The 12703-nt window shown below is 34.2% G+C and overlaps 2 protein-coding genes across 7 annotated transcripts; both read left to right on the top strand.

Moving 5' to 3' along the window:
* Positions 1-3631: 3631 nt before the first annotated feature.
* Positions 3632-8462, top strand: LOC103493532 (probable protein phosphatase 2C 12). 6 transcript variants are annotated; one of them, XM_008454314.3, is made up of 10 exons: positions 3632-3855; positions 4326-4598; positions 4703-4874; positions 5304-5457; positions 5547-5610; positions 5717-5824; positions 6773-6898; positions 7008-7243; positions 7393-7595; positions 7712-8462. In XM_008454314.3, the coding sequence occupies exons 2-10, from the start codon at positions 4401-4403 to the stop codon at positions 7768-7770; spliced, it is 1320 nt and encodes a 439-aa protein (XP_008452536.1). In that variant the 5' UTR covers positions 3632-3855; positions 4326-4400; the 3' UTR covers positions 7771-8462. The 6 variants fall into 6 exon arrangements, with proteins under 6 accessions (XP_008452536.1, XP_008452534.1, XP_050943859.1 ...); XM_008454312.3 differs by having other exon boundaries at positions 4311-4598; XM_051087902.1 differs by having other exon boundaries at positions 3634-3855; positions 7708-8462.
* A 2544-nt stretch (positions 8463-11006) lies between these two features.
* On the top strand, positions 11007-12464 carry LOC103493534 (BRI1 kinase inhibitor 1-like). The gene has a single exon (XM_008454317.3). The coding sequence runs from the start codon at positions 11359-11361 to the stop codon at positions 12268-12270; it is 912 nt and encodes a 303-aa protein (XP_008452539.2). The 5' UTR covers positions 11007-11358; the 3' UTR covers positions 12271-12464.
* The last annotated feature ends 239 nt before the right edge of the window (positions 12465-12703 follow it).

The raw sequence follows: 12703 nt of genomic DNA, 5'->3' as shown, positions 1-12703 counted from the left end.
CCCCAATAGTTAATATTACTGAAAAAAAATCAAATTTAACTGAAACTAGTTAAGTCATAATAAGAGATAGAGGTTTAAAGCTTGGATCAACAACTTGTTACACTAATCAGTGGTTTGGTTATTTGTGGAAGTCACATGGGGCGGGAGGTGAGAGGAAGTTTCGTAGGTAAAAGGTAGGGAAGAGGTGAGGAATTGAGTTTCGATGTCATATATGTGTGTGTTGTGTATTAGGATTTGGTTGAATTAAGGGGATTGACAAGAAAAGAACAACAAGGGTGTTTGGGGAGGGAGTTGGGTTGTTAACAGCTGTGGATAATAATAATAACAACTATAAATAAATAAATAAATAAATGAATAGAACAAAATATTTAAACAATAATATTTACAATAACAACAGCAACTTTATTTAAAGCAAGACAGCCGCATGAGAGATGGGGATTTTAGAGTTCTTGGCGTTGTCGTGCACTGGCCCAACACAACAACAACAACAAGCTCTTGCTGCTCGGCTGAGCTTCCATACTTCTATTGGCTAATTGTATTCAATTACCTTTGCATGTCCACATTTCCATCCATTTATTTTTTATTGTTCTTCTTCTTCTTATATATTAGTAGGTTTTAAATCAATAATTGATGTTTTGATATTGTAAACCACCAATGAAACACAAGAAAAGAAAATATGATGTTTAGATCTTGGTTCTACCTCTATATAAAAAGGATATACCATATCTTTACGTAACCATTTTCTACCTGACTAGCTGTAATGAGAGAATAAAATGATATCATGTTTGAACATATCACTAGATCATGACATTTTATACTTCTAGGCAGTCAATATGATGAGCAGATATGGGAAAATAATTATAATTTTTGGGAAGAAATATTTATATAGAAAAACATTAGATGAGAAAATAAATGTGAAGATTGTGAGATTTAAAACGTTTATTATGGACAATGAATGAATGAAAACAAAGTTGGTTTTGACTTGGTGGGTGTGGTTGGGTTTCACCTTCTTCAAGCGGTTTTTGTTTCTTTCCCAATTAACTGCCAATTAACGGCGCCGCTAATTTTGCAAAGCCCAAACCTGACGCTGTCCCGAGTGGGGCCCATACCCAATCGGACTTTTATTCACTTCATTATTGTTTCAATTTTCTAACCTCTTGTCAAGACTCCATTTTTTCTTTCTCTATGCACTCTTTATTTATTTCTGTTTTCAAATCTATATTTGTTTTTTCTTTTTCTTTTTCTTTTTCTAAAGATTATGTTTTTGGTCTTTTAAGTTTAGAGTTTTATTTTTAATTTAATTTTAAAAATTATTATAATTATATGTTTGAGATTTAACTTTTTGTTTCAAATTCTATACTTTTAGCTTCAATTTTTCACTTAATATGACAAGCTTTTAGTATTAATTAATTGGAAATATTTATAATTAATTAAGTTTACTATTTTTAATATTATTAAAAATTAAATCTATAATTTGACTTCTTAATAATTTTAAATTAATTAATATAATTTAAGGTTGAAAGTATTAAATTTAAAATATTAGAATTAAATTAAACAACATTCAAATCTAAACGGTAAAAGTGATATTGATTTAGAATCAAAATGTGACATTTTAAAATTTATGAATAAAATAAAAACTAGATTAAAAAATCTAGAGATAAATAGTTTCTTTTTTTTCTTATAAAAAATTAGGTTTAATTGAATTTAAACGATTCTTATCGAATAATGTTATATGTTTCTTTTATAGCACAGTAAATATGAAGATTTTAGCGTGAAAATTAGTAATGGTATATCAGGCAGATAGAAGAAAGTATTTCAATATCTTTACAAGGTGACTCCTAATATTTGGATAAGAGAAAATGGAATATAAGACCTCTTGTTCTTCAATTAGATCAAAGATTAAAAAGATTTAAAGAAGATTGATAATATCTAACTCACATTAAATCTAAAACTTTTAAAAAACTTCAAATATTGGAATTGAAATTCCATAACCTCTTAATTAATTACCTCTTATTCTATTAATGGAATTTACTCCTCTTTAAAACTTCAAATGGAACCCAACCAATATTGCTCTAAGAAAATACATGTTTTGTCCTTTTTTTTTTTTTTTTTTTTTTAATAATGTTTTGATCATTTACCTAATCATTTATCAAATTTTGTCAAATATGGTTTTTTCATCCCTTATTTTGTAATTGTTTTCCTAAATAAAGTATCAACAAAGTAACCAAAGTTAGTTAAATTAATTTATACCTCAAGATTTTATTAAGAAGTTCATTGCTTTCCAATCCCAATATTTTGTTGTACTGCTATACAAAGTTTTTTTTTTTTTTTTTTTTTTTTTTTTGGTAAAAGTATGTATAGTTGGTACAGAAAACTTACGAGTTTATTGTTATCACAAAACTCTCGTAGGTTTGACTATTGAACAACATTTTTGTAGTATTTTTTTCACTTTTAAATTGACCTACATGAAAGTTCCTCTTGCACTAGTATAGTATTGAATCTACTCCACTTCGAACATATAGGTTAGTACATGAAATGTATAATTCAACTAAACAGACAAAAGTAAAGTCATGACTCTCTTTGGAGAGATTATTTACTCTTTTCCATTGGCGTTGTTGAGTGAGACTTCTTATAAAGATCTATACATTCACTTGTGATTGCGTGTAATGACCTCGCCAGTGTTAGAAGTAGTTTGTTATACTTGAGGCTGTAAAGCGCTAGATTTAGTATGTCTTAGTTATTTTCCATTAGTTTTATATTCATCGGCTTGGTTGATCTACTCATAACTCAAGTCTTGACTTTTCTCTTATAAAAAGTGTGTTTTCACATCCTCGCCTTCCAGTTTTTCTTGGAATTAGGCTGCCTTTGAATTTTAGGCCATACAAGACAACCCTCAACAAAATATATCTTTTATACGTGATAGTTGATATGTATATTCTCAAAATACAAAATAAAAGTTTAAAAACAATAATCTATAGAATTTGACATTTTATTATATCTTAATTTATTTTGCTATATTTGAAAAAACACCAAGTATTAACCATTACTAAAGAGGTATTTAGCCCAAATATATGAGAGAGTAAAATTCGATAGACCCCTTATTTGACTCGAAGAGTTTGTAGATCCTAATACTACAAAACGTCGAATTTTATATTGTATTAACTACTTAGTTTCTAGAATAATAAGTTTATAAATTTCGAGAATTTCTAACTTTTGAGGATAACACAAATAATTGAATTTCCACATGGTAAAAAGGCAACACGTGGCAAAAGGGAAGTGAAAGGGAGTGGAGAGGGGTTGGAAGTGGACCGGATCCAATGTGGAAAAAAAGATATAGTAGGGCCCAAGAAAAGCAGGCCCAGACCGTAAACGTGACCGGCATGTTATTTTTCTTATTTATTTATTTAATATAATTGTTAAGTCAACAAGTCAACGTAAGGCAAAATGCTGAATCAACGGTTTTCGAGGCGCCGCAAGCGCCAAAGACAGCTATGTCGGCTTCTAACCGGCTCGGGGCGCCAAATTAACGAATTTACATTTATATATTTTTATTTTATTTCATTTTATTAATTGATGCCATGTCACCTGTAAAACACACAAAAAGGACACCCACAAAACTCCTTCATTTACGCTTTTTTAATTTTCCTTTTTTCCAATTACATCTCTCTCTCTCTCCCTCCCTCCCTCTTTCCTTTCTCTCTCTCTCTCGCGCGCTCGAAAGAGCTATGGAATTTTTGCAGGATGCCGGGATCCGCGTTTCTCGATCGAAGAAATCAATTCGATTGATGACTTTTTTTCCAATTTTGGTGTAGTTATTCATTAATCAATCGCCTCAGTTTTTGTCTCCTCTTGCCTGTAAATCCTCTTTCTATTTCTTTTCCTCTTGGACTTCTTGTTTTTTTTGTTTTACTTTGGAGTTGGGGTTTTCAAGATTTTGGAATGTTTGTAAGGTATGATAATCGTTTGATCCCCGGTGAACCGCATCGAATTTATTTATGTCGTCTGCCTTTTTTTTCCCTCTAAATAATTTGTTCAGGATCAAGTTGTTTCCGATGTTGAATTCGTGGTAAATTGTGTATGGATTCGTGTGTGTAATGTTGTTATTTTTGTTATTTTTTTAATAAATTATTTTGTTTTTGTGGAAATTTTTTATCTTTCCGTTGGAGATCTCGAAAGTTTGGCAGTAATGATGGTGTGATTTGTATCTTGAAGCGTATTACGATTTTTTTATTTTTTTTTAGTTCTACAATGTTGGTGTATATGCATGTAAATTGTTTGGTTCTTCCGGCTTTTGATGATCTATTTTGCAGGATTTGTTCGATTAGATATGACGATTTAGAGTTGGACGCTGCATATTTTCTGCGGAAGGCCGTTTTGAATATTTGAGGACGCGAAATACAATGTCCACGAGGAGTGAACATCATACAGTCCCGCTTTCCGTGCTCCTGAAGCGTGAATTGGCGATTGAGAAGATTGAGAGACCGGAAATCGTACATGGTCAGGCGAGTCAGAGTAAGAAAGGGGAGGATTTTACATTACTAAAGACGGAATGCGAGAGAGTGGTCGGAGATGGAGTTTCAACGTATTCGGTTTTCGGGGTAGGTTCTTTGTTTGCTTGAAAAAGTTGATGTACTCTGTGAAATCTTGCTGCATTAGATTGGACTTCTGTTTGTAAGTTAAAATTGAATTCTCATGTTTGCAGCTTTTTGATGGACATAATGGATCTGCTGCTGCCATTTATGCTAAGGAGAATTTATTGAACAATGTTTTAGCTGCTATTCCATCAGATCTCAACAGAGACGAATGGATTGCAGCATTGCCAAGGGCCTTGGTTGCTGGTTTTGTGAAGACAGACAAAGATTTTCAAGCAAAAGGTGAGACTATCTCCATGTAAATTAAATTTCTGATCTGAGTTGTTCTTGGCTACCTTCTCTAGGGGTAATCCACAGTCACTCACCTTAGAAAGAGAAAATTGTGGAATGGAGATCATTTTATTTTGTATGGTGATGAAAGGGTTGGGGAAGCTTTTGTTTACCATTATGGTGCTTTCAAGATTGCAAATTGGCAACTTCATTTGGGGGAAAAAAGAAAATATATGTGTGACTTTATGATTTTTGTTTGCTCAGAATTAGTCTTGAAAGTATTTAACATAGCCAATTCTGCTCGATAACCAAAAGTCTATGGGCTGCACGTTTGTGGCCTTATCATTTTTACAACTTCTCTTATAAGTTCCCTGCCCAGAAGTTGCAGTTCTCGTATAAAACCTTAAGATATTGATTCCTTGCTATTTGTTGTTATTTCAGCACAAACATCAGGAACCACAGTCACCTTCATGATCATTGAGGGATGGGTTCTCACTGTTGCCTCTGTTGGAGATTCCCGTTGCACTTTAGAATCATCTGAAGGCGGCATATACTACTTATCTGCAGATCATAGACTAGAAAGCAACGAAGAAGAGTATGTGGTTCTTTTATTGCAATATGACTTCATACCACCCACTTTAGTTATTATTATTGTGCTTGAGATTCTTGAATGCTTTTGAATAGGAGAGAGCGTATAATTGCTAGTGGTGGTGAGGTGGGTCGGCTGAATACTGGTGGTGGTGCAGAGGTACAGTTGTTTGACTGATTTTTTATGAGCTATTCTTACCTTTTCAACTTAAATTTTGCAGACTGACTTTTGTATGCTTAACTTGCATGCCCTTTGTTTTTCTTAGATTGGTCCATTGAGATGCTGGCCTGGTGGCTTGTGTCTATCACGATCAATCGGTGATATGGATGTTGGCGAGTTTATAGTGCCTGTTCCCTATGTGAAGCAAGTTAAGGTACTGTCCAGCAATGTTTTCTTTTTACGTGTTGTATATTTAAAAGTTATACTGATCTTTGCTTGCTACAAACCAATTCTCTTTCTATGTAATAGTTTTGCTATTGAAATTTATCACAAGGCTGTTGCCTATAGAAACTCCTTTTTCCAAATGTGAATATAACTGCTTCTGGCTGGGCACAGATGGTGACTCATTAATTTATTATTATTGTTTCTTTCTCCATGTTTTGGCATGTGATCTGCATGTGAACCTTGTTTGGATCTTCAATATCTTTTGATATCCATAATAGTCAAACGTATTATATTCTTATATGAGGATAAGATTGGAGCTTTATTTTACTGGATTGTTGGTCCCATAGGTGATTATGGAAAAATCATACTCTTTCACAGATTTTTGTTAAACATTAAATTAATATGTAATACAGTTATGCGAACTGTATCTTACTAACTGAGCTAGGTAATATGTGGTCCAGTTGAATTGCTGATGAATTTTATATATAAGAGAGTTGTGTAGCAGGAGATGTCAGATGAAACAAATACAACTTGTTTTAAGCAGTTTAGAATTTAGGGTTGGTTTAAAGATGAGAAAGTACTATTAGTCTTTGATGGTTACACAGCTGTGTATGAGAGTAAATGGCCAATGTAACCGTTGAAGGATAGAGAGTTCATAAATAGGAAAAGCTAAAGAGACAGGAAAATCGTATACATTGTCCTTTTGGTGGTTAAGGACATATTTAATGGAGGAGAGGCCAGACTCTTGAACTTTTGGTCTTATTTTCAGCTATCAGTAAACTATTTATGTTTTTTTAGTTCATCGTTGTCAGGGAACCAGTTGCTTTCTTGGTTTTAGTTTTTTATATTTAATTGAACTGCAACTTATTTGTGTAATCTGCATCTGAAATGACATTCTTTTTATCAAGTAAATTCATGCTCTTATTTAATCTTGCAGCTATCTTCTACTGGTGGTAGGGTTATTATTTCAAGTGATGGTGTTTGGGATGCTTTATCAGCTGAAACAGCCTATGATTGTTGTCGGGGGATGCCAGTGGAAACTGCTGCCGCACAGATTGTGAAAGTATTGATTGTTACAAATTGATTCTCTTAGTCGTTGTTTTTATACTGCTACAATAACTTATTTTAATGTTATGATGATTTTCTAACTAATTGAATGCGTTCCTTTCCAGGAAGCAGTTCAGTCAAAGGGACTTCGAGATGATACTACATGTATAGTGATTGATGTATTACCAAGGGAGAAACCATCTACTGCTTTGCCACCACCGAAGAAGCAGGTAAAAGGAATGTTTAAATCAATGTTCCGCAAAAGGTCTTCTGAATCATCTTCTCATTTTGAGAGGGAATATAATGAGCCAGATGTTGTCGAGGAATTATTTGAGGAAGGATCGGCTATGCTGTCAGAAAGGTTTGTGCTTTAACAGCAGAGAAGTTAAATTAATTTAGCTAACAATTTAATGATCAACTCAGATGGGGAATTCTGGTTTACTGTTACTTTTCTAGTACTGGTGCTAAGTTATAGTAAATATGCTCTTGACTTCAACTTCTGAAATGCAGGTTAGATTCCAAGTATCCAGTCTGCAACATGTTTAAGCTGTTTGTATGTGCAATATGCCAAATTGAGATCCAACCTCGGGAGGGTGTCTCCATATATGCCGGCTCATCTAACCGAGGGAAATTGCGTGCTTGGGATGGACCTTTTCTATGCTTAGGTTGCACAGAGAAGAAAGAAGCTATGGAAGGAAAAAGACCATCTGGAGGTCTGTGGATCTTGTGTTTGTGTATGGTTGAGTATGCGTGTTTGTCTTTTCAAATTGTTTGTACAGATTTGGTCCTTAATTGGTTAAAAATTATCCTTATGCCTCTGCACAGATAGACACAGCAGCGGAAGTGACTAGCGTACTTTTCAATTACACTTCATTGTGGGTGCACTGAGCAGAGTTGATTGCGATCTTGAAAATGGCCAGTCTTAGAAATTTTCAGAGTTGACCTTCATCTCGAAAATGGACCCCTCTCGGAGGTTTTCCTCAATTCTCATTGCTTTCATTGAGAATTTGGATCACTTTTTGGATTCCACGACAATTCCATTGGGAAATATAGCTCTCTAGTGTTACTATTCAAGGCAGGAGATTGCCAGTTAGAGTTGATTGCTTTTGGATACTGTTTTCTGACACCAGTTTATGATTGACGTGCTTGCCTCGCATCTTGGGAAGCTTTCGATAAAGTCGCCTGTATATGACACTGAAGAGTGAAGGTAAATCATTTTAGTTTCTCCATTCATCCCGTTATCTGCTTGTCCTTCCAACTTACAATGCCACTGAATGAACATATTCGTCATTGTAATTTAATATATAGGGGAATTTAATTAGATATTTTTAGCTCACTGTTGGTTAGGAGGAAATCCCTTGCAACACAGCTGTCTAGATGAATTGTTCATACACATTTGATTACATTCTCTGACATGTTCAAGATGATGAACCATATCAATAGAAAATATTGGCAGTCCCCTTTTTCCGAGGAAAAGAAAATCGTCCAATACCCATTACTTTAGTTTGTATGTACGAATTGAAATCTTTTATGTTTTTCTGTTGTTCTTACCTGAATGGATTCAAGAATTTGATCGGTTATTTAGACATTGACATCTCCTACCTTTTGACCAGTCTTTATTGCCAACTCTCTGAACCAATATGTACACTTGAATCTGGCCTTTCTGTTCACTTATCCTCCCTCTTACTGATTGTCTTCTCACTTATTGTGCCATAGGATAGCGAAACCATAGATATAGACGACCCGAGGTTAGTGCGTGTTGTGGTCACAAGCCACAAGGTAGGAAGTAGACACTGTTTTGGTTGTATTTGGCAGTAGAAGCCAACCCACACGTGAACTGCAAGCTAGCTAATAGGGACTTGTTATTGTTTTGTGTTTTAGATTTTATTCCTTTTGAGCGTAGAGACGTGAGAAATCTAAAAGTTTCTTTTTCTTTCTTTGACTATTCCACCATTACCCCCCATTATTACGAGTCATGTCGAGTCGATGCAAGTCGTTTTATTGATCAGATGAAGTGTGAGAGAGAGAGAAATAGAAACATAAGAGATTTGCATATTTTGATCTCAAAAACAGATTTGTAGGAAGTTTGACCTTAAGATTCATTCAATTATCATTTTAGATAGAAAAAATTGAAAGGTGCATTGATAACCTGTAAATCCAAGTCGGGACAAAGATTCTAAGGACCCATTTTCACAAGTCCTGTGCTTTTCTTTTCCTTTCATTTCTCTTGTGATGATTTGAGATACTCATATCCACTCATCTTCTTCATTTACTCTCACCCACAGATCCTTTCGATACTTATCTTAATCAAAGCCTTTCCTTCTTAGCTAACTTGCCCAATACCTCTCGCTCGTCGTTACAATGTATAACTTTACAAACCCATGAGTTCAATCAAAGTGGTCACCTATTAACACCCAAATGTTGTAAGATTAGGCGGGTTATCTTATGAGATCAGTCGAAACATGCATAAATTGGCCTGAACACTCACATATATAAAAAAAATAAAAATAAAAAACAAAACCCATGAGCTCCAGTGAGAACAGGTCCAAAACACTTCACATTCAATCCTCTCTCTAAAATTTCAAGTGATATTGAGATATGAAATGTCCTCTCTCTAATGGATGGCTCTTACATTATTTCTCTATGATTTTGTTGTTGACCTGAGAGCTAATTCAAAATACCTCAAAAGTAACTCTCTGCTCCTTCTGTATTGGATAGGACCACCCTTCACACGTGTGTGGGTCTACTATTCCACCAAACTGCTTGAAAATTCTTATCTTCCTTTTTTTCCCATTTAATATTGTAATTTCCCCCCCTTTTTCCTCCTATCACGTGTGCTGTCGAATCTTACTCTAGAAATGGTTTTTTTCCATCTTGAAATCAAGAACAATATGTGATCTTTTTGTAAGAAAAATTATTTTGAAATATGTTAAGTGAAATTAAGAATTTGTTCTATAGGTTGTACTTCCATGTCCTTAAATTCTAAGGAGACAAGAACCTGGACGAATCAATACCCTAGAACTAGAGCATGATTAACCGTTCAACGGGCCTTGGTCCAACGGCAGTAGAGGATCGTTCTTATTAGTAGGCTTTGTCCTGCTGGGATGGAAATCTTGAATGAAATGGAAAAATAGGAAAATGTTGAATGAAATGGAAAAGAATAGGATGTGAATTGATAAAATTGAAGTGAATGGAGAATATGGGAATAAAACATTAACTGTCGGTACTACTTTTTCAAATTATATGTTGGTTTAGGAGGGGCACGTGCTGTAAACAGTTGATATACATCATTTTCTAAATCTTAACAAAGTTAATAATTTGGCTCCAAACACGACAAAATTTTCTTCATCACCCTAATTACATTAAATTCTATTCTCTCTTTCAATTAAAATGAAAATACAATAAATAATTAGAGGACAGAAATGTCTGGATTGATTAGCTGTGAAAAGTGTCTTCCCCATACTTCCCCACAAATCAAATATTATGTTGTGCTTTGATGTCCTTTCTAAATTTTTAATAATTTAATGTGATTAAAATATATATATATATATTTTATTTTTAAAAAAAAAATAAGGGAGAAAATTCGGAACACCATTAATGTCTAATAATGATATTAATAATAGTAATAAAATAAGTAGGATGGCTTTCATAGTTTAATAAGATAAAAGAAATGAAGGTGGTATTTAATATTTCTGGATTAGAAGAAAATGTCAAAAGATTGAGCGACTTTTTCATGATTGTTAGGTAATTTGCTATGGTTTTAGTGACCAACTTAAGACAGTTTTGATTGCTGAATTAAAAGGACAACATGGAAAGTTAAAAAAGACATTACACTCATAATTTTCAAATTGATTGACTGACATTACATATTCTTCATTTGTCATTTTCAATCTAATTTGTCATATTGGCCAATTTCTCAAATAAAAATATTATCTCCAAAATGGGTTTTCTTCTACTACTGTAATAATAAACAATTGAGTTTCTATTTTCTCAAAAATCATATTATCTGAAACAGAGAGAGAGAGAGAGAGAGAGAGAGAGAGAGAGAGAGTGAGTGTTTTTTGTTTATTTTATTTTTGAGTTGAATAAGAGTAAAAGCAAGAGATTAGACCATCGATCTTCCGAAGTATTTTTCTAATTTATTGAGGATATAATAATGTCACAAAATAAGCTATTTCTCAAGAGATCCCTATGATCAAAGTACTTAGTACTTTAATAGCTGTTGGATTGAATTGGGGACCCACATTTCTGTACATGAAGAGAAAAATGTACTTAAACCAAACCTAAATTCAATGGGTTGCTATTTCCACATAAGACATTCCATTCTCAGCTTTCAGGCAAGTCAATAGACAAGATCCTTTCTCTCTCTCTTTCTATCTCTCCACTACTTCATAATCTCCTTATCTTTCTCCAAAAAGTTGAATTTACATCCTTAGAATCAAAAGTGTTGAGACAGAGTATCTAAGAATCTGAATTATGAACTCCAATCAGAAGCACAATACAGCAGAGAAATTTGCTGAGTACAAGAAGCAAGAAACAGAGAAGTTTAAGGTTGAAGAAAAAGAAACCCAACAACCAATTCAAGACTCATCATCAACAACTTCCCCTCTTCTTCCTTCAGCTTCTTCTTCTCCTTCACATGAATTTTCCTTCACAATTTCTCTCCATTCTTCCTCTTCTGACAAAAACAAACCAACTCCTTCTTCCTTTGCCATTGATTTGTCTCCTGCAGATGATATCTTCTTCCATGGCCACTTGCTTCCCCTTCATCTCCTGTCCCATCTTCCTTCTTCGCCTCGTTCCTCCACCAATTCCATGGACAGTTTCACCATCCCAATCAAAGAGATATGGGACAATGAAGAGCCTCTCAAGGACAGCTCTAGTTGTAGCACCAGCAGCATCAAGAATCAGGAAACTGAACCTACTGAAACAGGTGGGAGAACCAAATCGAAGCCTTTCTCGTTGTTTGGATTTCCGAGATGGCGAAAAGGATGCGAGATTACCGAGCAAGACGATAAAGCAAAGCACAAGAGGAAGTTGGGGTTTGATGTTAGTCAGGTTCTCAAACGATATGCAAGAGTGGTTAGGCCATTGTTGTTCTTCAGATGGAGGAAAGAGAACTTGCATATTCGTCGTCAAGCTTATTCGTTTTCTGGTAATTTGAATCCTCGAAACAAGCAAGAATTCAGAGGAAGAAGAGGAGAATTCTCAGCACCAGCATCCATGAGAACATCCCCGACAAATAGCGGCCTTCTCGTTGCAACTCCATCTATGAGTTCTGCTACAAGTGATAGCACCATGGAAGAGTTGCAATCTGCAATTCAAGCTGCCATTGCTCACTGTAAGAACTCCATAGCTAAAGAAGATAAAACCAATGTCAAGAGTTGAGATTAACAGTAAATCTTCTATGCTTGCGAATACGGATTTCTGTAAAATATCTACGCATAGAGGTGTCAATCATTTAAACTGCTTGCATGGCTTCCAAAAGCTCAGAGAAATGAAGTTGGTATTTAATGTAAAAAGGCCAATGATTAATTGTTCTTATACACTATTCTTGATCGTGAATTATAGTAATTTGAAAACCTCCTTGGCTTGTGCATAGACTATGCTTTTTCATGTGTTATTAATACAAAGAATTGAATGAATCAATAAATGAAGAACAGAATAGAACATAATTTTTTTTTTTCAGTCGCTTTGCTGACAATGCTATGAAAAAGTTCATACATCAAAGACAGATAGGTTTCACTGTTTAATTAAACCTTAACATAAATATTTCAGAAAATCAATTGAAAAAGGTTCAAAATTTTCTATAAAGTTGAGG

The sequence above is a fragment of the Cucumis melo genome, chromosome 7 (genome assembly GCF_025177605.1).
Source record: "Cucumis melo cultivar AY chromosome 7, USDA_Cmelo_AY_1.0, whole genome shotgun sequence".
NCBI classification, from domain to species: Eukaryota; Viridiplantae; Streptophyta; class Magnoliopsida; order Cucurbitales; family Cucurbitaceae; genus Cucumis; species Cucumis melo.
This window is presented reverse-complemented; position numbering and strand designations above follow the sequence as displayed.